The 26,666-nt window shown below is 44.8% G+C and overlaps 1 protein-coding gene across 1 annotated transcript in view; it reads right to left on the bottom strand.

The window, feature by feature from the left end:
* Positions 1-6,756: 6,756 nt before the first annotated feature.
* The window catches only part of LOC147033152 (uncharacterized), a 47,836-nt gene continuing 27,926 nt past the window's right edge, over positions 6,757-26,666 (bottom strand). Inside the window, exons 2-3 of the mRNA XM_085871247.1 lie at positions 14,381-14,438; positions 6,757-14,118 (exon numbers count right to left, since the gene is read on the bottom strand). Of these exons, the coding sequence (XP_085727373.1) occupies positions 9,237-14,118; positions 14,381-14,403 (4,905 nt within the window). The 5' untranslated portion in view covers positions 14,404-14,438 and the 3' untranslated portion in view covers positions 6,757-9,236. The remainder of the gene's footprint in view (positions 14,119-14,380; positions 14,439-26,666) is intronic.

Here is a 26,666-nt window from a genome sequence, read left to right as displayed (position 1 = left end):
GTGTGTGTGTGTGTGTGTGTGTGTGTGTGTGTGTGTGTGTGTGTGTCCACCTTCATTTCAGTAAGGGGTCACTATTCATGGACCAAGCTGTGAAGTTTTCTTTTCTCAAAGTTTCGTGCTGAGGGCTCTCGTCAGGATCGTCACTGAGCCCCGGACAACTTCCAACTGTAGTTTGTTTGTAATAATATTCCAAGGGATGGTTTTGAGCTCAACTGTAAAGTATTTCCGGGGAGCTTCTGGGATGGCGCGTCGTCCGTCCGTCTGTCCGTCCACAAATACTTGCAACTTCTTCTCAGACACTTCACATACGATTTCAATGAAATTTGACCACAACCTTCATCACCCGTGATGGCATAAAAAACGGGGTCTGAAGGGGTCAGCAGAGGGGGATTACGGAGGAGGGGTGCGGGGGGGGTTGCCCCCCTAAAGAGGTATTTGTTTTCTTCTCAGAAACGATACACACAATTCCGATGAAATTTCACGACAACCTTCATCACCCATGATGTTCCAGAGTTTGTTAATGACATTCTAAAAATTGCGGCCGATGCGGTTCTACGGGAGGGGAGTGGTTGCCCCCCAAAATATGTATTTGCTTTCTTTTCTGAAGCCACACACACAATTTTGATGAAACTTGACCACAACCTTTATCACCCGTGATGTACCAAGGTTTGTTCATGGCATTAAAAAAAAAATCCAGAGGTATTTACTTTCTTCTCCGTTATAATATCTCTGTGAGGTTCTTTGTCATCAGTGCTGTCAGTTCAGCTATCACTGGTACAACTTCGGCATTCTTCAGCTTCCAGGATCTTCTCACTTCCTTTTTGAGGTCTTGGTGTTTGGTGATTTTCTTGATTTCTGGATTGTTTAGTCCAAAATCACTGGTATTAACATCCCAATAAGCAATGCCTTCTCTTTGTTTTTGTACCCAAGTATGATATCTGCGCGCAACGCTTTGTTTTCGATGTTCACGCTCGATGGGATCATTAGTTCGTACGTGAGCAGTCGGTACTTCCATGTTTTCAGTGATTACTTTTGGTTCATGTTCCCACAAATTTTCTGGAACTGCGACATCAAAGTTTTTGCAGATGTGCCAGCAGATTACTTTACAAACTCTGTTGTGTGGTTGTCTGTACAGATGTTCTGACATGAGTTTGTGTGTGTGTGTGTGTGTGTGTGTGTGTGTGTGTGTGTGTGTGTGTGTGTGTGTGTGTGTGTGTGTGTGTGTGTGTGTGTGTGTGTGTGTGTTCGGTCATTAAACATAACATATCATTCTATTTACTAACCCCACCTCCACTCCTCACCTTTCTCTCTTGTTTTTTTTTTTTTCATTCTCTCTTTTTTTTTGTATACATTGTTGAGGCTCATATGAGAGCTAACACAAAACACATAACACACAACACACAAGAGGGACAGGAGAGGGAAGGACAAAACAGTGGGGGAACGGAGACATTTGGAGATCGGTTGAAGGGAGAGGGGTTGGGCGGGGAACACGGAGTATACAAGATGGACATTACAGGGACTTTCAGGACCTTACACGACAGGGAACTTTCGGGAAGGAAGGCAGGGAATTTGAAGGAGGTGGGTTTGTGGTGGATTAACGGGGGTAGAAAAGATCGTGGTTTTGGATGGGGGAGAAGATAAGAGGTGGTGGTGAACGGCTGTTTTGAAGACCTGGAGGGAATAATGGGATTGAAGAGAGGGAGGGAGTTTATTCCAAAGGCAGGAAAAAAGAGGAATGAAAGAGTGAAGATGAGCAGTGATTCGTGATTTTGGCAGTTTCACCAGAAGGGGGTTTGTTGCAGACCTTGAGTGCCCTGAGGAAATATGGGAGGAGGTGGAGGGCATATCGCAGACAGAACAGGGAGGGGGGGAGACCGGAGTGGAGATGGTCGAAGACAGAAAGACCACCGACCTGCCTGCGGTGAGAGAGTGAGGCCCAAAGACTCAGCCTCACTGATGTTGGAGTACAGAATCATGGGCTGAGTGATTCGGTGGGAACACTGAGCGGGTCAAACCTAATTATCAACAGCTATTAAAGTTGCCTTTTCCAAAAATTATTTATAAAATACCTGAAGCCATATTATCCCCTAATGAAAGCTCTAACAACATCCATTACTAATGCCCTCTCTCACAGGTACAGTTTGCCTTTCTAAAATATAATTGTGGTTTCTGACTACTACTACTATTACTACCCAAATTATTCCCACCTTCTTGTATGGTTGACTGGGTAAGGTTTCGGTGCAAGTCTTTCATGAACCAACTGGTCAAGCCTGACATTGGATCAGCTGAAGGTGGCAGGAATTTGTAATTAATTTCAGGATGCCAGCAATAACTCGTGTACTCTTGAGGAAAGACATCGTGAGATATTTAACATCCACAAACGACCAGTGCCAGTCAACGGGTCCGCCGGTTGAGCGTGCCAATGTGATCGTATGCAGCACAAGGCTCCTGATGCTCGGTAACATCATTGGCTGAGGGCAAGGCTGTGCCGCTGATGCTATACGCCCTGTAGGTCAGGGCAGGAATTTGGAAGTTGGCCACGGTACTGGAGATAGCTCGCCGACTCTTCACGAAGAACACCGTGGGATCATTAAGGTCACCAACTGATGTCAGCAGACGGGAGGCCACACATGTTGACGCCAATAGTCCTGCCTGTGAAACACCAGGGGGGTAGTTTGTAGCTGGGTCGAGGTTCAAACCCAGCCCAGAGGCGAGTATGCGTACCTCTAGTCTGGGGCATCATGCCAGCCCAGCATTGTGAATTTTTGTCACTCTTCCAAGTAAAGCCATTAGGCGGCGGCTGGTATCAAATTTGGGAACTAAACAAAGGGCATCCAAGACGAAACAACATGGTAAATATGATTTACACGTTTATTTTACGCTTTCAGTACTTTCGCAGATCAAGTGAAATCAAGAGAGGTTGTTGTAAGATAGAGAAGACCATTCACAATACGAGGAGTAAACTTCAGCAAACGGCATAAAAAGCAGTTGTACTAATACTATATGAGAGATAAACCGCAAATTCCATGCAAACGACTCGAATATAACCCCTTATAGGGACTTCAGTGCACACAGTACCATGGTACGAATACCACTCGACCTGTTGTAAACCACCCACGAAAGGTGAACAGTTTGATTTCTGTCCTTTACTGGAGGCAGGTGGATCACATTATTGACTGATATTTATGGCTGCCACATTCCACGCAGAACTACACGAATATAGATCGTTCATTATCAGATCTACTGCAATCTATATTGCTCACTAAGGCTATGCATTGTTAAATGCTCTTGCAGTTGGGAAAGTAGGAAAGGTGAAAGTGGGAAAGGTGAAAGTGGGAAAAGTGAAAGTGGGAAAGTAGGAAAGGTGAAAGTGAAAGTGCATCATGAAGGCAGATTCCAGTTGGGGAAATGAAGAAGAAAAGCAAAGCCAAAAATAGTGTCCTTGTTTCCAGTGAGCTGGTACTCATTTTCGCCGACCTCAGAAGGATGATGAACTGAGTCAGCCAACCAGGGGTTAATTAAACGGAAAATACAGGGGCTTGAACACAAGACCCTAGGATCTTCAGCCAGCCACCACTCAAATGAGGAGCCTTCCGCTTGCGTTTAGGCAGAGATGGAGAAAAAGTGAGATGGAGAAATTTTGCTTTTTCACAAATCCTATGAAATGAGGAACGTGCTTGCGTATTTCAGGATTTTCGATGCCCTGATTTGAGATAGCCATCTTAAGACCTCAAGAGTGAGCTTGTGATTGACCCTGTCTCGTTTGAGCAGCATCAAGTGAAGTGTGTGTGTGTGTGTGTGTGTGTGTGTGTGTGTGTGTGTGTGTGTGTGTGTGTGTGTGTGTGTGTGTGTGTGTGTGTACTTTTGTCATAATGAATGGTACCACAAGCACACAAAGGGAAGGTCGACTAAGGCTGAGGATAATTCGAATGGATGAGGCAGATATAAGCAAATTCACAAACTCAAAGGAGCCATTTACTTATCAAGTATCCCAAAATGGTGAAATATTTAACCCCTTCCTGTCGCTTGTATTCCCTCCACCTCCTTTCCCTTACTCATATGTCCAGATAATTCTCTCTTAATTTCCTCCCCCCACCTACCCAAATGTAATTTCTCAATCTACCAACCCAATACCACTACATATACAGCAGAGATTTGATTTGGTGTATCATACTCTTTACAGAGCGTTGGTGCTGCCGAAGCAGTTTCTTGGCAAGGGTTATACTAGGTCGTTTGCCATTGCCTTCCCAGTGTTGTATCTCCATGCTTTATCCTTGAGCACCAAGCAAGGAAGCAGCATACACCATTTATTTTTTTTTTTTTTAATATAAAGTCTTTGGTATGACTTGGACGGGGTTCGAACCACTAACTTCCCAGACTCAGAGCGGGCGCTCTAACCGTTACACCACCAAGTCTGGTTATAGGAGAGAACAGATGGCCCGAAAGAAAAGACAGAGAAACAGAAACACACATACAGCTGCAACAGATTTCTAAACAAGGGAAAAGACAAAGTACACAAGGAAAGATCAACAAACAAAAATAAAAGGAGCAAAAAAATATAATTAAAACAAACAAACAAAAAAAACCCCCAAGGGTTGTAAATGGAGATGAGGAATAGTGCAACATGAATCAATAATTAAGGGTGAACATAAATAATTAAAGAGAACAAATAAATAATGGAGCAATTGAAAGGAAGAAAAGAACGAGTCCATGGAAGGATCAAATTGTAAACATCACGAAGCAGCTGCAGGCGGTCGAGGCAAGCAAAAGGGGGGGGCATGGATCCAAAAGGAAAGCCTCTGGCAGGTCTTCTTCACTCCTTTTTGGTCTTCCTTGTGACTTTGCCTGTTTTGCAGACCTTCACATCCCCACTTGGACCCTCATCTCCTTTTCCAAGTGGGATGTAGAGCTCTTCCTTGGGCTTGGTTTCCTTTACTAGGTCTCGCCCTTCAGACCAATCAATCAAGTTTTCCTCTGGTTCGTCAAAGTCTAACCCAATGTCATCCATTCTCTTCGAACTACACATTTCTTTCTGACCTTTTTGAACTGCAGGTTGACTGTTCTTTGAGTCCACCCCCATCAAATCCAGATCAGAAATTCCATGGCTCTTCTCACCTGTGCCCGTCACCGAAGGCTGGACAGGTGGAGATGATGTGGTCTTCATAGTGGTCGTTTTGTCAACTTGTGCGGTCTTCTTCCCATCTTCATTTCCACCTCCCTCCACCAGGGGAATAAAATGCTTCTGCTTAGTTTTACTCTCATCGACCAAGGTCTTTCCAGCAGACCAATCGATATTGGCATTTGGATCGGGATCAAAGTCCAAGTCGATGTCATCCAGCCTGTCCAAACCACTCGCATCTTTCTGACATTTTTGAACCGCAGGTTGACTGTTCTTTGAGTCCACCCCCATCAAATCCAGATCAGAAATTCCGTGGTTCTTCTCACCAGTCCCCACAACCGATGCCTGCACAGGAGATGATGCGGTCTTCATCGGAGTGGTTTTGTCAACTTGCCCAGTTTTCTTCCCACCATCTCCATTACCACCTCCGTCCCCCTCCACCAGGGGAATAAAATGCTTCTGCTTAGCTTTACTCTCATCGACCAAGGTCTTTCCAGCGGACCAATCGATATTGGCATTTGGATCGGGATCAAAGTCCAACTCGATGTCATCCAGCCTCTCCAAACCACTCGCATCTTTCTGACCTTTTTGAACCGCAGGTTGACTGTTCTTTGAGTCCACCACCATCAAATCCAAATCAGAAATTCCATGGTTCTTCTCACCTGTCCCCATCACCGATGCCTGGACAGGAGATGATGCGGTCTTCATAGCAGTGGTTTTGTCAACTTGCCCAGTTTTCTTCCCACCATCTCCATTACCACCTTCGTCCCCCTCCACCAGGGGAATAAAACGATCCTGCTCGACTTGTTTCTCATCCACCAAGGTCTTGTTTCTCGTTGACCAGTCGATGTTGCTATTCGGATCAGGATCGAAATCAAGACCAAGAGAATCTTCATTATCCACACCCAGAGAATCGGGTACGAACGGCTCAATGCCGAGTTGAACCGACATCTTGAGATGATATGACGTGGAGGATGGAAGTGATGGGCAGCGATTGGTAGAGTTTAAGAGCAGGTGCAAGGCAAATGGTTAAATGGTTGAAGCACAGCACTGCGCAAGACAGGCTCAGATGTTGACGCAGAGATGCGGCACAGGGATTCGCCGACGGTCTAAGTGGGCGTGTCCAAACGCGTCATACACGAGGCGACTCGACATCACAATGAACACGCAAACAATTGAAATTAACGGATTGTTTCATCACCATTGTTATATTTTGCATGATTGTTTTTTTTTTTAATTCGTATTACAATAAAATAAAATAAAAAAGCAATCGTCATGTATATGATGACGTACCGTAACAATCTCGCTTTTTCCCAATTAATTTTTTGTTCAGGATCACGACACGGAATTTGCCCCGTGAAGGCCACTGTTCAATCTTCAGTCAGGAGGAGATATACTACTTCAGAGATATCTTCAGTCAGGAGGAGAACACGTCATGTTGCGCGTGATGACATATCGACGACGTACGTCTGTGTTGAATCAGGAAACAAGGCCGCAGTCCACAAGTCTCACTTGGCTCGACTAATGCTCAGATTTTTTTTGCCATTTTTTGCCATAGCTTAAAACATAAATATTTAAATTACCCTTTAACATCCCTCATTTGAGTTTCAATCATGAACAGACACACAGGAAGGGAATAAAAGCACGTCCTCTTTATTCCATGAAAACCTGGCCCAAATGTCTTAAAAGTCACAAACTTTTTTTGAAAGGAAGAATAAAAAACAAGATTGCGCAAATATTCTGACAAACAAGACAATAAAGAACGTGTAAATACATCATTGCACGTTCTGTAAAACGTATCCGTCCCCTTCAGCCAATGTTTATCATGCAATTGTCCATTTTCCCCCCACTTTCCTGTTTTTATGATAGTACGGCTAAACATTACACGCTTCAGTATATATATCTATATATATACACATATATAACGTACGCACATGAGGTAGAATCCCCTCTTCCTACCACAAACATACTCTGTACACTCTTCTCTCCCCTCTCTCCTTACTTCTCTACCCTCTCCTATATCTCCCATCATTCTCTCTTTTCTCAATATAACACCCATGTGTGTACGTAATAAATGGATGAGCCATTTTTTTCACGTGAATCAGCTTTTGCAAGCTCTTCTGCTTTAGAAGTCATAAGTAGCTGCTTCTATAGTTGTTCAATCTCTAAAATCTATTATTCACGTCAAAACAACTGGCAAAACAACAAAGTATAAATTTACCATTATCCCTTAATTGATGCGACTCGATACAATGGGGTGCAAAAGTAGGAGTCCACTTAAATCAATGCCAAGCTTTCTCAAATCACGATTTCAAGCACAAATTTGTCATTACATTGACGATATATTCTATAATTTAAGATAGGATGATGTTTGTAAAGTATTGCATCAATAGGTCAAACGGTTTCAGAGAAAGTTTTTTTTTATTTATTTTTAAACATTTTCCTTGAAACCAATATGGCTGCCAAAACCACGTAAGCGCTGACACTTTAGTTATCAAATTTTGATCTCCATGGCTCATGACATACCTAAAGTTTAGCAATGATAGGTTAAGCATGGGGCGGTTTGGATCCCGGCCTAACTGCTCACAGTTATAAAGCATGCTTCTCGTTATAGTTATTATTGACTGACACTTTGTCTTAACAGAAAAATGAAGAGTAAATAGATTGGAGAGAAAGATGAATTTTATGTGAGCAGTCTGATTATGCTCTGTAGCGCATTTGCAACACTGTTGGGGAAAAGGTTGACTCAAAACATAATCCATAAACTAATTGAATTGATGCCAAATGGAGTTGAGGCAGTTCTCAAAGCAAAAGGGGTCACACTGATTATTGATTATGTGTAAAGACAGATTTGATTATTCCTATGAGAATAAGTGTTGTTATATATCCTCAAGAGTTCATGAAACCTGGTATTGGCTTAGTGGTTCGGGTGGCTGGCTTGGGATCTAAGGGTCTGAGAGATCTTAGGGTCTGAGTTCAAGCCCTTTTTCTCATTGAATTAAACCAGGTGGTGTTGACTCAGCCTGTCAACCTTCTGAGGTTGGTGAAATGAGTAACAGTGTACTGGTGGAGGGGCATAACATCAGCAGCATAGTTGTGCCCCAACACAACAGTAGCTCCCCTGCAGCTAAACTGCCATACACAAGAAGAGTTCATGGAAATCCCTTGAAAGTGCTTTTGGTTTCATATGACTCCAATTTCTTTTGTGATTATGTCTCGATTAATAAATTCCCGAATGGACTCATACTTTTGCACACCACTGTATGTAATATTTTTTTCAGTCTTGTTCATATCCATATTTGCACAAACAAGTTGCAGCCAACAGCCATGTAGCCAGGCTTCGTGGAGCCTCATAGATTTCAGTAGTTACAAACCAGGAGAGACAAGCTACACACTACACACTACACATTCCTTTGCAGATAACTGAAATTTGCAGGCGAATGTTATTGAAGACAAATTCCAGAGTAACTATTGACACTTCCACAAGAACAAAGGCAAATCGCCTGATAGTGTCATGTTAATATAAATCATTTGTTCACAATAATCAATCAAACTTCCACAATAATAACACTTTCAAATCTGTCCAAAATTCAGCAAAACTACAGGTTTGGCCAAGATCATGCATAACTGATCCAAGGTAAAGCTAAATATCACAATCTATTTGCTTCAATGTGCATCAGGTTTATCAACTATATATATGATGCTACAAGTCTGTAAATAGAAACACAGAAAAACTTTTCACCAAGCCCCACACCATCCAAAAATGATCTTGTCAATCTGAGACAAAGCAGCAACCTCAAAAAAAAAAAAAAGAAACAAAAAATTAATAATAAATGAAAAAATTGACAAAAATGATTAATCCAGTTTGATCAATCGAGTCATTCCTTCTAAGCTTTGGTTGAGTCCGGATGCTGAAGCGGATGTTTTAGGGGAAATTTCAGGAAAAAAAGAAGTCCTTTCTCCTCTTCCCTCGGAGCCATGATATGTCAAACCACAGGGTATGTCCGTGCTCTATCCTCTCAATGCTTAGCGTCAAGGAAATGGCACGTACCGTTATAAAAGTCTTTGGTGTGGCTCGGCCAGGATCAAAATCAAACTGCAGGCCGACTGAAGTCACTTATTTTTCTCCTAACAAGGATGCCACTTCTTTATCTATTTTCTTCTCATTGACCATGGTTCTTCCCTCAGACCAGTCTGGAACATTTTTGTTTGGATCATCAAAGTCAAGCTCAATATCATCGAGAGTTTCATCATTTTCCTTGCTTGCTGGAGCTTGTGTTGGTTTGCCAGCTTTCATGTCAACACCCATGAGTTCCGTGTCCAAAATGCCACTGCTTTTGCTTCCCGGACAGGCCGCTGCCGCCTGCAGGCCGGATGCTGCTGCAGTTTTAACTTGCTCCACCACAACGGTAGTCTTCTTAAAGAGTGTGGTCTCTCCTTTCACCTTAGCTTCATCCGAGAGAATAAGGTTTTCTGAAAATCTATGGGAAATAGAAGTTGCTTTTTCACATGGTGCTGACACTTTCACACAAGAGGCGGTTTTTGGTGCGACCAAAACCTCCTCAACGGTATTTCCTGCTCCACCTTTCATATCCTTTTGAGATGCCGCGGTGCCCTTGACTTCGCCACTGACATCTGTGTCTCCTTTGATCAGAGGAGTATAAACTTCTTTCTTAACTTTCTTCTCATCCACCTTGTTCTTGCCAACTGACCAATCAATATTCGCACCAGGGTCTTGATCAAAGTCCAATCCAAAAGGGACTTTCTGCTTTTCAGGAAGAACTGCCAGAGTAGGTTTTGGTGTTGTTGAGATCCCAATCAAATCTGTGTTATCAATTCCCGATGACACCGCTGCTGATTTGCTTGTTGGTGCACACCTATTGACAGGTCCAGTTGATTTTGCTGTGACCACTGTTTCCTGAACCACTGTTCCTGCTGCATTTTTGCTTCCTTTCTCAGATGAATCCTTTGTTTCAGGTTTACCTTTGTTTTTACCATCTACCATTTCATCACCTTTCACAAGTGGAATAACAACTTCTTTCTTAACTTTCTTCTCATCCACCTTGTTCTTGCCAGCTGACCAATCAATATTTGCACCAGGGTCTTGATCAAAGTCCAGTCCAATGGGATCTTTCTGCTTTTCAGGAAGAACTGCTGGTGTCGGTTTTGGTGTTGTTGAGATCCCAATCAAATCTGTGTTATCAATTCCCGATGACACCGCTGCTGATTTGCTTGTTGGTGCACACCTATTGACAGGTCCAGTTGATTTTGCTGCTACCACTGTTTCCTGAACCACTGTTCCTGCTGCATTTTTGCTTCCTTTCTCAGATGCATCCTTTGTTTCAGGTTTACCTTTGTTTTTACCATCTACCGTTTCATCACCTTTCACAAGTGGAATAACAACGTCTTTCTTAACTTTCTTCTCATCCACCTTGTTCTTGCCAGCTGACCAATCAATATTCGCACCAGGGTCTTGATCAAAGTTCAGTCCAATAGGATCTTTATGCTTTTCAGGAAGAACTGCTGGAGTCAGTTTTGGTGTTTTTGAGATCCCAATCAAATCTGTGTTATCAATTCCCGATGACACCGCTGCTGATTTGCTTGTTGGTGCACACCTATTGACAGGTCCAGTTGATTTTGCTGCTACCACTGTTTCCTGAACCACTGTTCCTGCTGCATTTTTGTTTCCTTTCTCAGATGCATCCTTTGTTTCAGGTTTACCTTTGTTTTTACCATCTACCATTTCATCACCTTTCACAAGTGGAATAATAACTTCTTTCTTAACTTTCTTCTCATCCACCTTGTTCTTGCCAGCTGACCAATCAATATTCGCACCAGGGTCTTGATCAAAGTCCAGTCCAATGGGATCTTTATGCTTTCCAGGAAGAACTGCTGGTGTCGGTTTTGGTGTTGTTGAGATCCCAATCAAATCTATGTTATCAATTCCCGATGACACCGCTGCTGATTTACTTGTTGGTGCACACCTATTGACAGGTCCAGTTGATTTTGCTGCTGCCACTGTTTCCTGAACCACTGTTCCTGCTGCATTTTTGCTTCCTTTATCAGATGCATCCTTTGTTTCAGGTTTACCTTTGTTTTTACCATCTACCGTTTCATCACCTTTCACAAGTGGAATAACAACGTCTTTCTTAACTTTCTTCTCATCCACCTTGTTCTTGCCAGCTGACCAATCAATATTTGCACCAGGGTCTTGATCAAAGTTCAGTCCAATAGGATCTTTATGCTTTTCAGGAAGAACTGCTGGAGTCAGTTTTGGTGTTGTTGAGATCCCAATCAAATCTATGTTATCAATTCCCGATGACACCGCTGCTGATTTGCTTGTTGGTGCACACCTATTGACAGGTCCAGTTGATTTTGCTGCTGCCACTGTTTCCTGAACCACTGTTCCTGCTGCATTTTTGCTTCCTTTCTCAGATGCATCCTTTGTTTCAGGTTTACCTTTGTTTTTACCATCTACCGTTTCATCACCTTTCACAAGTGGAATAACAACGTCTTTCTTAACTTTCTTCTCATCCACCTTGTTCTTGCCAGCTGACCAATCAATATTTGCACCAGGGTCTTGATCAAAGTTCAGTCCAATAGGATCTTTATGCTTTTCAGGAAGAACTGCTGGAGTCAGTTTTGGTGTTGTTGAGATCCCAATCAAATCTATGTTATCAATTCCCGATGACACCGCTGCTGATTTGCTTGTTGGTGCACACCTATTGACAGGTCCAGTTGATTTTGCTGCTGCCACTGTTTCCTGAACCACTGTTCCTGCTGCATTTTTGCTTCCTTTCTCAGATGCATCCTTTGTTTCAGGTTTACCTTTGTTTTTACCATCTACCGTTTCATCACCTTTCACAAGTGGAATAACAACGTCTTTCTTAACTTTCTTCTCATCCACCTTGTTCTTGCCAGCTGACCAATCAATATTCGCACCAGGGTCTTGATCAAAGTTCAGTCCAATAGGATCTTTATGCTTTTCAGGAAGAACTGCTGGAGTCAGTTTTGGTGTTTTTGAGATCCCAATCAAATCTGTGTTATCAATTCCCGATGACACCGCTGCTGATTTACTTGTTGGTGCACACCTATTGACAGGTCCAGTTGATTTTGCTGCTACCACTGTTTCCTGAACCACTGTTCCTGCTGCATTTTTGCTTCCTTTATCAGATGCATCCTTTGTTTCAGGTTTACCTTTGTTTTTACCATCTACCGTTTCATCACCTTTCACAAGTGGAATAACAACGTCTTTCTTCATTTTCTTCTCATCCACCTTGTTCTTGCCAGCTGACCAATCAATATTCGCACCAGGGTCTTGATCAAAGTCCAGTCCAATGGGATCTTTATGCTTTCCAGGAAGAACTGCTGGTGTCGGTTTTGGTGTTGTTGAGATCCCAATCAAATCTATGTTATCAATTCCCGATGACACCGCTGCTGATTTGCTTGTTGGTGCACACCTATTGTCAGGTCCAGTTGATTTTGCTGCTGCCACTGTTTCCTGAACCACTGTTCCTGCTGCATTTTTGTTTCCTTTCTCAGATACATCCTTTGTTTCAGGTTTACCTTTGTTTTTACCATCTACCGTTTCATCACCTTTCACAAGTGGAATAACAACGTCTTTCTTAACTTTCTTCTCATCCACCTTGTTCTTGTCAGCTGACCAATCAATATTCGCACCAGGGTCTTGATCAAAGTTCAGTCCAATAGGATCTTTATGCTTTTCAGGAAGAACTGCTGGAGTCAGTTTTGGTGTTTTTGAGATCCCAATCAAATCTGTGTTATCAATTCCCGATGACACCGCTGCTGATTTACTTGTTGGTGCACACCTATTGACAGGTCCAGTTGATTTTGCTGCTACCACTGTTTCCTGAACCACTGTTCCTGCTGCATTTTTGTTTCCTTTCTCAGATGCATCCTTTGTTTCAGGTTTACCTTTGTTTTTACCATCTACCATTTCATCACCTTTCACAAGTGGAATAATAACTTCTTTCTTAACTTTCTTCTCATCCACCTTGTTCTTGTCAGCTGACCAATCAATATTCGCACCAGGGTCTTGATCAAAGTTCAGTCCAATAGGATCTTTCTGCTTTTCAGGAAGAACTGCCGGAGTAGGTTTTGGTGTTGTTGAGATACCAATCAAATCTGTGTTATCAATTCCCGATGACACCGCTGCTGATTTGCTTGTTGGTGCACACCTATTGTCAGGTCCAGTTGATTTTGCTGCTACCACTGTTTCCTGAACCACTGTTCCTGCTGTATTTTTGCTTCCTTTCTCAGATACATCCTTTGTTTCAGGTTTACCTTTGTTTTTACCATCTACCGTTTCATCACCTTTCACAAGTGGAATAACAACTTCTTTCTTAACTTTCTTCTCATCCACCTTGTTCTTGCCAGCTGACCAATCAATATTTGCACCAAGGTCTTGATCAAAGTCCAGTCCAATGGGATCTTTATGCTTTTCAGGAAGAACTGCTGGTGTAGGTTTTGGTGTTGTTGAGATCCCAATCAAATCTGAATTATCAATTCCAGATGACCCTGCCGCTTTTGCAGGCTTATTGACAGCTTTAGCTGTTTCAGGTTCAGTGCGAGTCAATGAATTAGAGCTGGGGCGCTCAGATCTTACTGCACGAGTGTTACCTGTGGCCTTTTCTTCATCTCTGGCAATTTTTGGTGTCGTCTTTTCTCGAGGAGATGCCCGTTTTGGCGTTTTGTCCAATGGTTTTGTGTATGTATCTTCACTCAAGCTCTTTTTTTGAGATGGTGTATCGACCCTTTTTGCCTCCTCCTCCATTAAGTTGGAAGGCGGAGTATGTTGTTGTCCTGCAGAAGCAGCAACTGGGTGCGCTACAGTCGGCCCATGTGCCGTTCCAACCTGGGATGTTTGTTTTTTCTTGCTTCCTGCTGTCGCTGGGCCTGAAGCTGGTGTAGTGGTTGGCTGACCACCTTGATCTCCAGCTTCTGGAATGTTGCTTTTCTTCTTGCTCATGTCAGTTTCTCTGTAAGAAATGAAAATGAAAATTAGTCACAAATTCTTTCAGAACCTCAATTTTAACAATGCTTTATTATCTGACATTGCAAGTAACAAAAGAACCTCCCCCCCCCCCCCCCAAGTTAGAAATGAAACTGAGCGAAGCACTAAACATCTGCCTTTTATCCTGATGGATGATAGTGGCACCACCTATTGGGGTGGAATATCAATTTCCTTAATGAACACAAATCATGGTGGTGTGAGTTGTGGTGCTAGGCTGAGAATCTTACCCATAACAAAGCCAATTGCCCATCCTTCTGAGCCATACACAAGAACAACCTTGAGCACCTGGAGATACAAAGGAGTATAAGGAAATACAAGGAAAACCCACCAACAAAAAGCCATTCCGCTTATCAAATGTTTGATACCACCCCCATATAGTTGAGCACTCCCGTATGCCAAATATCATGCTATAGGGTTATATTATGAAGGATGGCTCCCAAGACAAAAAGTGCAAACAGATGAACACAAACATAAAAACTCAGAAAATCTGATGGGAATGTAAGATATTATGACTCACACATGAGTCATAATATCATATGATAAGCTCATCAGCATTCATTTATGCTTCCGAAGTGGTCACATGATCAAGACAGGTAACCTAATGATCCATCTAAATGATCATTATTACAATGTCGATCCCATTGTCATTCAGAAATATTGTTCGAAATGCAGTCTGGAAAAGGTAAAAAGTAAAACAAACTGATAAAGAAAATAAGTCAACAATGACGAAGGAGAAAGTCCAATGTCTGAGCCACAGAACGGCCTTCATCAGGCATGACACAGGCCATCCGTACCCAGACGTTAATAAGAATACCCTCAAAGAAAGGTGAAACATCATAGACCAGCAATAGACCAAGAAACCTGAGGAACCATTGTGTTTTACTTTTTGTCTTTGTTGTGAAATCTCTCCTGGTTGAATGTGATTGGGCATTTTCTCTAATGTGACATTTGCACTGATGAGAGCATGGACTCGTACAACAACAAGCTGTTTTCTTATTCGTTTTGCTCAATCATTCTATTTCCTGAATGGGCTGTCACACCTTGACGATTTAGCCAACGTATGTCTGATGTATGCAAAATTGGGCTAAAACGCCGGCACACGTCGAATACGTTATGGTTAAGTTTGTATACGTTAAGAGCACGCTGAAAAACACTGCTATACGTCGTAGTTCGCTGCCTTTCATCGTTGTACTTTGCGGTTGTCCTCAAATTTTAGCATGCTTGAAATTTTACGACGTATGCCAGCGTATGACTCGCACGTTCTGCTACGCTGGCCATAAGTTGTAGGCACGTTATGCGATGGTTGACGCACGTCGACACACGTTACTTGTAAGTTACTCATAAGTCGAGGTAATGTCTAGCGTACCCGAAACTTATTTCTAACCTATGAGTAACGAGCTTTGAACCTATTTGTAACGTATCTCCAAGGCATATTGACGTATGTAGACATATGTGACGTCTTCCGGACGACCACAGAACGTGTTTCTAACTTACAGCTACCGTATAATGGCGTACTGGCAGTGTTTAGGGGAATTGGTATCTAAAAATGTGGTTCACAGGAGGAACCCGTCAGTGTTCCAGACTCCATGTTTTTTTTGTTTTTTTTCTTCGGCATGACGGTGATGTTGACACTTCGATGTCTAGTGCGGTTATGATTTGAATCGTCGAGCGGCAGCCTTTTAATAGGCTACGCCACGTGATCGTCGGCGATACTCTGCCGTGCGCTATGCATAAGTTAGACTATCGTTGGGCATAAGTTATGAACGCTGACAACACGCTAAGCATTCGTTGGTATAAGTTATCTATAAGTTATCGAAACGTTCTGTGTACGTTACTAATACGCTATGCATACGTTCAACTCGTTAATATACGCCCAAAACTGAAAAAAAAACATCAATAGTTCAGCGTACGCCAGCGTTTTAGATAAATTTTGATACGTTGCCATACGCTGGCTAAATCGTCAAGGTGCGACAAGGGGTTTTACCTAAAATAGTGCCTGTATCATAAAGTCAAACCACACAGCATGTTGTTTTGCCTTGAGACTGTTTTGACACAACCGACATCATGTGGCCGCTCAAGTAGAGTGTATGGGATTATGGATGGATGTCTCGTCAAGTAACTTGAGTTGATAGTGCAGGGGTAATATGTTCTGTCTTGAGAAACCAGGACATGGGTGGGGTGCAAGATCGGCAAATTTGATTGGTCGTGATGATGTGAAATGCTGTTATGTTTTGTCCAAGTACTGCGAAACGGAAGGGTTTTGTGCCAAAATTGCCAATAAGGCGATTTGTGTTCTACATTTGTTCAAGTATATAAATCAGTTGAAATAAAATAAAGATTTTAAAGGTCATAGATTTTTATTTTATGTTTTATGGAATTTTTTTGTAAAGTTTTTTTTTGTTCCCACCCCTGTCTGTCTGTTTGTTTGTTTGTCTGCTAGCAGAGTATCTCAAAACGTTGTGGACGGATTTGGACGAAATTTGGTGGGCAGGTTGGTTGTGGTAGAAGGAAGAATTGAATTGATTTTGATGAAGATCTGGATCCGGATACGAGAAGTTTTAAGTGATTCTTTACCATTGAGTGAAAGGGCTAAAACGATATCTAACACAATATCTCAAAAAGTTCTGGACGGATTCAAAACTTGGTGGAGAGGTTGGGTGTGTGACAAGGAGAAATTTATTCTATTTTGGTGAAGATCCAAATCTTGATCCAAGAATTTAAAAAAGTTATTTCAGTGATTCTTCACCATTGAAAGATGGGGCCAAAATGATAGATAGCATGATATTTCAAAAAGCTGTAGATGAGTGATAATAAAACTTGTTTAGATATTTTTCAGTTTTCGTTTTTTAGCTCACCTGTTCGAAGAGCAGAGAGCTATAGCAATACCCCGGTGTGAGCGTCACCGTCAGTGTGAGCGTGAAAATGATAAAGTTTTTTTCCTTTCGAATTTTTTTATCTTCCACACTATTTTTTATATGCCCGACATATATATATATATATATATATATATATATATATATATATATATATATATATATATATATATATATATATATATATATATATATTGGGGCATATTATGTGATGTCGTCTGTCTGTCTGTCCGTCCGTCCGTTCCTGTCCGCACTCAAACTCCCAAAGTTTTCAACTTTCACGTTTCATATTTGGTACATAGGTACAGACTGTGGAGACGGTGTGTCGCGACATACGTTCGTCATCTAAAGTGGTTGCCATGGCAACCAGGATGCTGTTTTCCATCCGTTTCTCTCCGCACTCTAACTCCCAAAGTTTTCAACTTTCACGTTTCATATTTGGTACATAGGTACAGACTGTGGAGACGGTGTGTCGCGACATACGTTCGTCATCTAAAGTGGTTGCCATGGCAACCAGGATGCTGTTTTCCATCCGTTTCTCTCCGCACTCTAACTCCCAAAGTTTTCAACTTTCACGTTTCATATTTGGTACATAGGTACAGACTGTGGAGACGGTGTGTCGTGACATACGTTCGTCATCTAAAGTGGTTGCCACAGCAACCAGGATGCTGTTTTCCATCCGTTCCTGTCCGCACTCTAACTCCCAAAGTTTGCTTCTTTCACGTTTCATATTTGGTACATAGGTAGAGACTGTGGAGACGGTGTGTCTCGACATACGTTCGTCATCTAAAGTGGTTGCCATGGCAACCAGGATGCTGTTTTCCATGTAGTAGCACAATTCTGAAAATACCTTCTTGTTCGGGTGTATATTGTGCTCACTTGTCCAAGAGCCGCGTCCTAAAGGCAATAACAACAACTTCCGATATTTCGTCACGTGCCTTGATGGAGCCAATAGCGAGACCCGTCATGGAAGCTCCCGTTCATGACGAGAAAATCGTGTATTTAGGAAATTACAACACATTAAATGGAATAATGTTTAAATAGTAACGTGAAATTTTCGAAACTTTAAAGCAAATGTCCAAATATATTTAAAAGTTCATGATAGACGCTCTCAAAAGGCACCCTCGATGCAAGGATGTGTAGAGCTGTTTAATATTTAAGGAGATCCGGATCCTGTATATAAAAGAGCCGAGTCCTAAAGGTTTTGTCTTAACAACAACAACAACAACAACTACAACAACAACAACAACAACAACAACAACAACAACAACAACAACAACAACAACAACAACAACAACAACAACAACAACAACAACAACAACAACAACAACAACAACAACGCGGAGCTCTCTTAAGCCTGTATCTCACTGGGCTGCGACAGCACGTGACAAAATGCGAACGGGATTCTCCAATATGTCTGGAAACGTTCGCGGTGGTTCTCAATTTCCTCGCATGAATCGCAGGACGTCGCTCTGGTGTCGCTGGAATTTTGAACATGTTCAAAAAATTTGTGCGATAAATTTTATCTCAAAATAGTCACAGAGTCGTCGCGGTCGTCTCGAACCCTTCTCAATTTAGTTTCCGTGAGTCAGAAGGTGCGACAAATGTGACGTGCAATGTAATGTAGATAGATTCACAATAGTTCAATCCAGATGTGACTTAAAAAAAAACAACAAAAAAAACCACTCATAGTCCATATTGTAAAACCAGCATTGTCTGTCCTCTTTCTCTCCTGTTCTGAGAAATGGCCTTCAATGCAAACTTTTCACCTTCCCATCATTCATAAATCACATCACACATATTTTTACATAAATTAGGTCACACACGAAATATGGTCACACCCACAAGCCCCTACCAAGGAAGATGAACAATTGGGTCAGACACAATGTTTGTGGGTGCAACGTTGACAAGTAACAGAACACTTTGAACAATCAGGCTTGGTCAGCATTCTCTTGTAATCCCACCATCCTGTTCTGCCAGGGCACAGCTCCAACACCATTGTAGTACTCAGTCAGGCACTCTCTTACTCGTTTCCCAACTAACAATATGATTGCTGGAAGGGAGAGGCCTCAGATATATATATATATATATATATATATATATATATATATATATATATATATATATATATATATATATATATACATATATATATATATATATATATATATATATATATATTAATACGAATTTGGAATTCAATTGCAAACATACAGGTTCCCTTAGTCAGCTATGTCGATAAGTGCATGTTCCCTAGATAGCTCACCTTTCATTGTTTAAATGTTCAGAGATCGATTAGATGCGCTGCGGATCAATTTAATAGTTGGGGAACTAAACAATGGAGACATCCCTCCCCCTCTTCTGCAAAGAGGAAGAACCCTGCGGTGACGTCAACAACTCCCTCCCACCCGTGGTTGAGCGGGGGGTGGATCACGAAGGCATGAGTCACGCCGGCTATGGGGGAGGGGGTGCAAAGGATAAAGAGGACATCTTTTCTTTGTTCAAAAAGAGTCCCAAAAGAGTCCTGTGGGAGTCCCGTGGTAGGGGTGAGTTCGTGGGCTGAGTTCATGAAAGTCCCGTGTAAAGAGTCCCGTGGGAGTCCCGTGGTAGGGTTGAGTTCGTGAAAGTCCTGTGAAAAGAGTTTGTGGGAGTCCCGTGGTAGGGCTGAGTTCGTGGAAGTCCCGTGGCAGAGTTCGTGAAGAGTCCCGTGGGAGTCCTGTGGTGGGCTGAGTTCATGAAAGTCCCGTGTAAACAGTCCTGTGGGAGTCCCGTGGCAGAGTTCGTGAAGAGTCCCGTTCTGAGTCCCGTGTGCAGAGTTCGTGTGCTGAGTCCCGTGGGAGGAGTAAGCTTTTTGCTTCGGCTGGCTCAGTGAGCTTCGGTTGCAGCTTTGTTTTGGAAGGAACTTGAGCCGGCTGTTCAGCTCGAGCTGCGAGTGGAGGCTTCTTCCTCTTCTTCCTCTCCTTCTTGGTTAGTGCAGCTTTTTGTTCTCCATTTTGTTTCCCGGCTTGGTGCGACACGTCGGCCTCTTCTTGGAGTTGGTTCCTCGGGGGAAGCGCCGCATCGACAGGAAGGATCGGCGCCTCATCTCACCGGCACGTGTTGAGAAGCGCGGGAGGATTCGCGGGAGCTCGGGAAGGAACGCGGCTCACGGCGACTTGGATCCAGCTCACTCTCGCTGGAGCCCGGGTCCGGACAAGTTGAAGACCACACGAGGTGGAAAGGTTCGAGTCAAGCTCTGAGTTTCAGCTCACCTGTCCTCAGAGCTGAAGCTCGTGATTGAAGGCCTCAGCCACCGTTTCTTGTGTGTGTGCGTACGTGTGTCCGTGGGCCCGTCTCATAAGTAGGAACTGCTGTTAAGTGTAAATGACTGTACATAATAAGTAGACGGTTGTAGTTGTTTTGTCGTGCTTTTGTTGCTTGTATAATTGCATACGTGTTTTGCCTTATTTAATTGCATACCTGTTTCATTATAATAAATGTCCTTGTGTGAATGTAAACCTGCTCGTTGCATCCATTCCCTCATTGACTGAACATTTCGTGTGTTGGTAGTTAGAAAGCCGTTGGTTTGCCGTGATAGGGGGACATTTGGACCGACGGTTCTCGGCGATTTTGCCGCTCGGAATCGCGCATGGACAAGCTCACCTCGGCGGTTTGTTCTGTACGAGTTCCGTCGAGGGTGGAATACTCCGATAGATGGATCACGTGGGTATTTAGGTAAATTGAAGATTGGCAATCGACCCTACCCCACGTGATCTGCCGATTGGTGTATTTCGGTTCTTGTACAAGGACCCGTCGCTCGGAGTTATCCGGGCGACGATCTATATTCCGGGAGATCGGTCGGGCCGACTCGATTTGCGGCTCCGTTCAGAGCGGTCGGTTGGCGGCCGACCCCCGGCAGTAACAACTGCTAGTCAGGAGTGGGGGTGTGAACCCATCCACCTCCGTAAATTTGTAGGTTCGAATCGGCCAGTAACAACTGGTTGTCAGGAGTGCGATTCAGCCCCCTCCGCCTCCGGAGCAAAATTCACAGAGTCGGATCAGGGGTATACGGAGCAAACCCCCTCCACCCCCCCCCCCCCCGTGTCCCCAAATTACGAGCGTTATAAATTTTATTCCCAGCACGTAAAATGTTCAGCCAAGGCAAGCAGGGGCAGGAGGGATTAGGAATGGATTTGGAAATGTTAGAATCTATGGTCCAGGACGCCATCGCCATACGGGTTGGACCCGTACCAAAAGGTTGGGAAATACGGCGATGCAACAATGTACCTGGTTCTCCGTTTTATTATTATAACCGCACCACGAATAGTAGTCAGTGGGAGCGGCCTGTGCAGGAACTTTTCCGGCAAACAAACTCGGAGTCGCAAGATGGCGGCGCGACCGTACCTCAGCGCGGCACGAGGCGCAACGAGCCGCACGGCACGGCGGGGGAAGCGCTCCCGCCCACCGGTTCAAACCACGGCGGGGGAAGCGCTCCCGCCCACCGGTTCAAACCACGGCGGGGGAAGCGCTCCCGCCCACCGGTACAAACCACGGCGGGGGAAGCGCTCCCGCCCACCGGTTCAAACCACGGCGGCATGGCAGGCGAGGCAGGGCGACGGCAGTACATTGCAAACTGAATTGGCCGAGGCACAGGAACACGTTCAGGAGCTGAAAGAGGATCGCCTGGAACACCTAAATAAATACAGGAGGGAAATGGATGAAATGAGGAAGAAAGAATGTGAAAGAGGTGAAGAGATGAAAAACGAATTAGAAAGGAAAGCTTCTGAGGTACTGAAACACCAAAACAATGAGATAGGATTACAAAATGAACTGAGGACGTTGAAAGAAAGAACGACAGCAGAGAACGAAACGTTAAGAAACCACACTGTACAGATCGAACAGTTAGAAGCCAAAGCAAGGTTGGAGTGTGTCGAGATGAAGGACGGAATTCGAAAAGAAAGCTTCTGAGGTACTGAAACACCAAAACAAAGAGACGGAATTAAAAAAACGAATTGAGGACGTTGAGAGAAGAAAGAACAAAAACGGAGAATGAAACGTTAAGGAAGCACACTGTACAGATCGAACAGCTGGAAGCGAAGGCCAGATTGCAGAATGAGATGCAGGAAAGAGTATTGGAAGAAGAACGAATGAGACCGGAGAAAGAAATCAGTCAATTGAAGGAAATAACGAGATTGCAGAATGAGGAACAAGAGAGACGGTGGAATAGAAAACAAAAAGAGTGTGAATTTGAAACTGAACGACAGAAGGAAAAAAAATAGGTTGGAGTACAAGGAGAAAGTGAAGGAGCAAGGAATGAAGCAGGAAGGAGAAATCAGTCGATTGAAGGAAACAACGAGATTGGAGAAGGAAGAACGAGAGAAACAGTGGAATAGAAAACAAAAGGAACATGAATTTGAGGTGGACCAATTGAAAGAAAAGGTGAGGCGGGAGTGCGAGGAGATAGAGAACGAACAACGAACGAAACGGGAAAAAGAACTAAGCCAATTGAAAGAAACGATGAGATTGGAGAAGGAAGAACGAGAGGAACAGTGGAATAGAAAACAAAAACAATTCGAGTTTGAAATTAATCAACTCGAGGAGAGAGCAAAATTGGACTCCATAGAGATTGAAAAACTCCGGAAAGATAACGAACAGTTAATGGGGCTCGGAGAGGAAGAACGACTCGGATGGGAAGGAAAATGGAACCAGAAAGAAACAAAAACTAATAGACACGTAGAGACAACAGAAATAAAATGTACAGAGACACGGGAGATAGAGGGTGAATTGGACGGGGTTAAAGACGGACACACACACACACACACACACACACACACACACACACACACACACACACACACACACACACACACACACACACACACACACGTAGCGAGGCTAAATGGGGGCAAGCTGGCGGACTGTCTCGTGACCCGGTGCGAGCAGCTGGATAGCCGCCTTCGGGAACGGAGGGAGACGCTATTCTCCCTTGAAGCGAATCACGACCAGGTGAGTTCGGTCGTGCCGAGCGAGTTTGAGGGGTGAGTGCTGTTGACGGGTGCACGAGGAGCTTGGGGGGTATGGAGGCCCCAGGAACCCTTGTGGTGGCACGATTCTCCAGTGTGATTGGCCCGGTGTGTGTGGTGAAAGGGGAGAGTGCAGCGGGCGTGTTGAAACGCGCACCGTGTGTGGAAGAGACCCGGTGTGTAAGTGGTGTGGTCACGAGTGTGGCGGGGTGCGTGCTTCCCAGCACTCCGTGTGTCGAAGAAGCACCACGTGTGGAAGGAATGACTGTGCGTGAAACCCCCTCTGCGAGTGGAAGCCCGTGTATGAGTGAAGTACCATGTGTGAGTGGAACCACGTGTGCGAGGGAAACGGCACGTGTGAGTGACGGCACGAGTGAGTGAAGCACGGTATGTGAGAGAGACAGCGTGTGTGAGGTCGCTGTGTCTAAGGGAGATGACGCAACCGCATCCCCGTGTCCGAGTGCCATGGTGGAGTGTGTGAGCGTCGTGGCACTCAGGAGTGTGTGCGTTGAACGACGACGATGGGACCAGATGAAGGACAAGGGCCGAGTAGCGGCCGCAGCTATTTTGAGCACCGTGCCGGGTTTGCACAGCAGCGAGCGCGGGGTCTGTGCTGTGCTACGCACAAGGCAGCTAACTTGCGCGGCTGCGCAGGTGAAACCCGGTCCGGAAACGCCAGCGGTGGATGTTAGCCGATCCCGCGGATGGACTGAAGCTAGGCTGGAGTCGGAATTTGGACCGGATGGGTTCTCCACGCGAGCGTGTTTGTAAAGCTCCGACGAGCAGAGCACATGTGTTCGCGTGGGGAACCCCTCAAAACGCGGGGCTTGCTTTTCGATGCGCAGAGTGACGTCATGGCTGCACGTGTTTGGAATCCGGCAGAAGGGAATTCCTGCCGGATGGTACCGTCCAAGAGGGACGAGGTGCGGGGCGCAAGCAGCTGCCATGACGTCACGGAAAAAGAGCGCGGCTGTGAACTGCCGCGCTGGTGGTGCACGTTATGAAAAAAAAAAAGAGTTGAGAAAAGCAAGCCTCGCTTCTGGTGAACAGGATTCCCAGGCAAAGGGTGGAAGACCCCCTTGTTAGGGGGCACAGGAAGTACTAGTTAGGAGGATGGGTTAGAGTTGGTGAGACTGGCTTCATGGGGATATGGGTTGTACCTCATGGAGCCCGTGGAATGGATTAGTTAGAGGGATTTTAGTTTAGATTTAGGAAATGGAATTTTTGGAGACACGGACAGACTGGAAATGTGTAGTGGAGACGTAGCTTAGCAACGTAGAGTAAATGGAACGTGCATGAGTTTTAAGGGATGACGAGGGAGCACGAGTTAGTCAGGGGATTTAGTTAGAAGGATGGCAGTATGGAGTGTTGGTGTGAGTTGCGAAATGGAAAGTGTGTGAGGAATGAGTGTGGGACAGTGGGCCCAAGTGTGTGAGTGGAGCGAATGTGGTATGCATGGTGCGAATGACTGGTTGGGGGCAGGAGTAATTCCCACCCAAGGGACCCCAGGGTCAGTTTAATGTTTAGTTAGTGGATAGTTAAATTTACTAAAAGGAGGTCGTTTTGTTGTTGGTGTCGAGAGAAGGCACGAAACCCATTTGGAGGGGTGCAAGAGTTCATGGACCGGCTGGGAGTGTGGCTGGGGAGAGTTGAGTTTTATTTAGTGGGCACCCTGGGCACCGGACTAGTCGGCCAGAGTAGGCCAAGGGCCCAAGAGGGGCCGGGATAGTGTAGTGGGCACGAGTGACCCGTCGGAAACGGGACCCGCAGCACCAGAATGCCACAGGGCAGTGTAGTGGGCACGGGCGACCCTCGGAAAGGGACCCGGGGCATCAACACGCCACGTGGGCATCTGAGGGGGGCAATGCCAGAGAGGGCAACCCCCCACGTTGTAGGGAGCAGCGAGGCTCGGAGGCAGCCTGCGGGCCTGGGGGTGCCATGGTTAGAGTTCGGCAGAGGGGGAATTCCTGCCAGTTGAGCCACGCTGCCCAGCCAGGAAATTGTGCAAGGGCACGTATGAAAATTTGAGAGCAAGGCCCAAATTTATAATGGACACCAACACAGGCAACGGGAATCATGGTTTTTAGAACCGATAGTTTTAAAAGTGTGAGGCGTTTTTGGAAAGCCCCGGGGTATTTTCAGGTTAATGAATGTTAGGGTAGATAGGAGATGTACCCCTTCGCACCATCCATCCCTTCGCTCGTTGTAGGCCGCTGGACTCACCTTGGTAGATCGCTAAACTCTGAGGAGGCCATTCTGAGGCTTCGTTCAAGACAGGACGCTAGTCTCTCCCTATTCCCCTCCAGAGAGGGAACGTAGGGGTTGGGAGTAGGCTTGGTGGACATGATAGGCTAGCCGGACAAAGACAATAAAGGGGGTTAGGGAGACAATTATAAAAGGGAAATAAAAATAAAGAGGGGCTAAATTTTGTTGTTTTTGTGGCAAATTAAGGGAGCGGGTATGGACAGAGACAGGCAAAGGCGAGAGAGTGGGGGGGGGGGGGAGACAGTAGGCTAGGTCTGAGCCCGCCTTCAAAGTGGCCGGCACCACCACACTCCCTCCAAACCTGATGGAACCACACCAGAGGCCGGCCAGCTTCACCTGGCCTGCTGTGCTGCAGCTGCCTGTTCTGCATGGGCTTACCTTGCCATGCCTAGTTGCCTGCCTCTGCCATTACCCCATGCCTGCTAGCCCTTGTTTGCGTTTGCCCCTGTGTCCATCCATCACCATGCGCGCCAGGACCATCCAGTTTTGTGAGGACTGCCCTGCAGGCAGCCTGTGCATCCAGTCCATTTTCTGTGTTTTGCGACCATCTCCATCCATTCCCCTGCACAAAAGACTTTGCTATGACTTTTGCCTTTCCCCTTTCACAGATCACAAGTCCTGGGCCATGGTTAGTGTGATGTAATTGATAAGTTAAGATTGTAAATATGTGGAACCCCACCTGCATGTTTGTTTTAGTGCCGGCAATTTTAGTTAAGTTGTCCGAATGAGTCTGTGAGAGTTTGTTTAGTTCTTTATTTTTGGGACACGTTTAAAGAAATGTCGCACTCAGGGATCCGAAGGTAGAACGTACTAGGGGAAAACTTACACATGCTGGTCACACGAAAATTTAACGACTCGGGACGAGTCTGTAAAAAGGGGAGGGGGTAGTGTTACGAATTTGGAATTCGATTGCACATAACATAACATACAGGTTCCCTTAGTCAGCTATGTCGATAAGTGCATGTTCCCGAGATAGCTCACCTTTCATTCTTTCAATGTTCAGAGATCAATGAGATGCGTTGCAGATTGATTTTAATAGTTAGGGAACGAAACAATGGAGACGTCCCTCCCACTCTTCTGCGAAGAGGAAGAAGAACCCTGCGGTGACGTCGTGGTTGAGAACCACCCGTGGTTGAGCGGGGGGTGGATCACGAGGGCACGAGTCACGCCAGGTGTGGGGGAGGGGGTGCAAAGGATAAAGAGGACATCTTTTCTTTGTTCAAAAAGAGTCCCAAAAGAGTCCCGTGGGAGTCCCGTGGTAGGGCTGATTTCGTGGGCTGAGTTCGTGAAAGTCCCATGTAAAGAGTCCCCTGGGAGTCCCGTGGTCGGGCTGAGTTCGTGAAAGTCCCGTGGCAGAGTTCGTGAAGAGTCCC

The sequence above is a fragment of the Eptatretus burgeri genome, chromosome 2 (assembly GCF_056783735.1).
Source record: "Eptatretus burgeri isolate ZD-2024b chromosome 2, Ebu_testis_v1, whole genome shotgun sequence".
Taxonomy (NCBI): domain Eukaryota; kingdom Metazoa; phylum Chordata; class Myxini; order Myxiniformes; family Myxinidae; genus Eptatretus; species Eptatretus burgeri.
The sequence above is the reverse complement of the archived record's forward strand: the minus strand, read 5'-3'. Positions and strand labels throughout refer to the sequence as shown.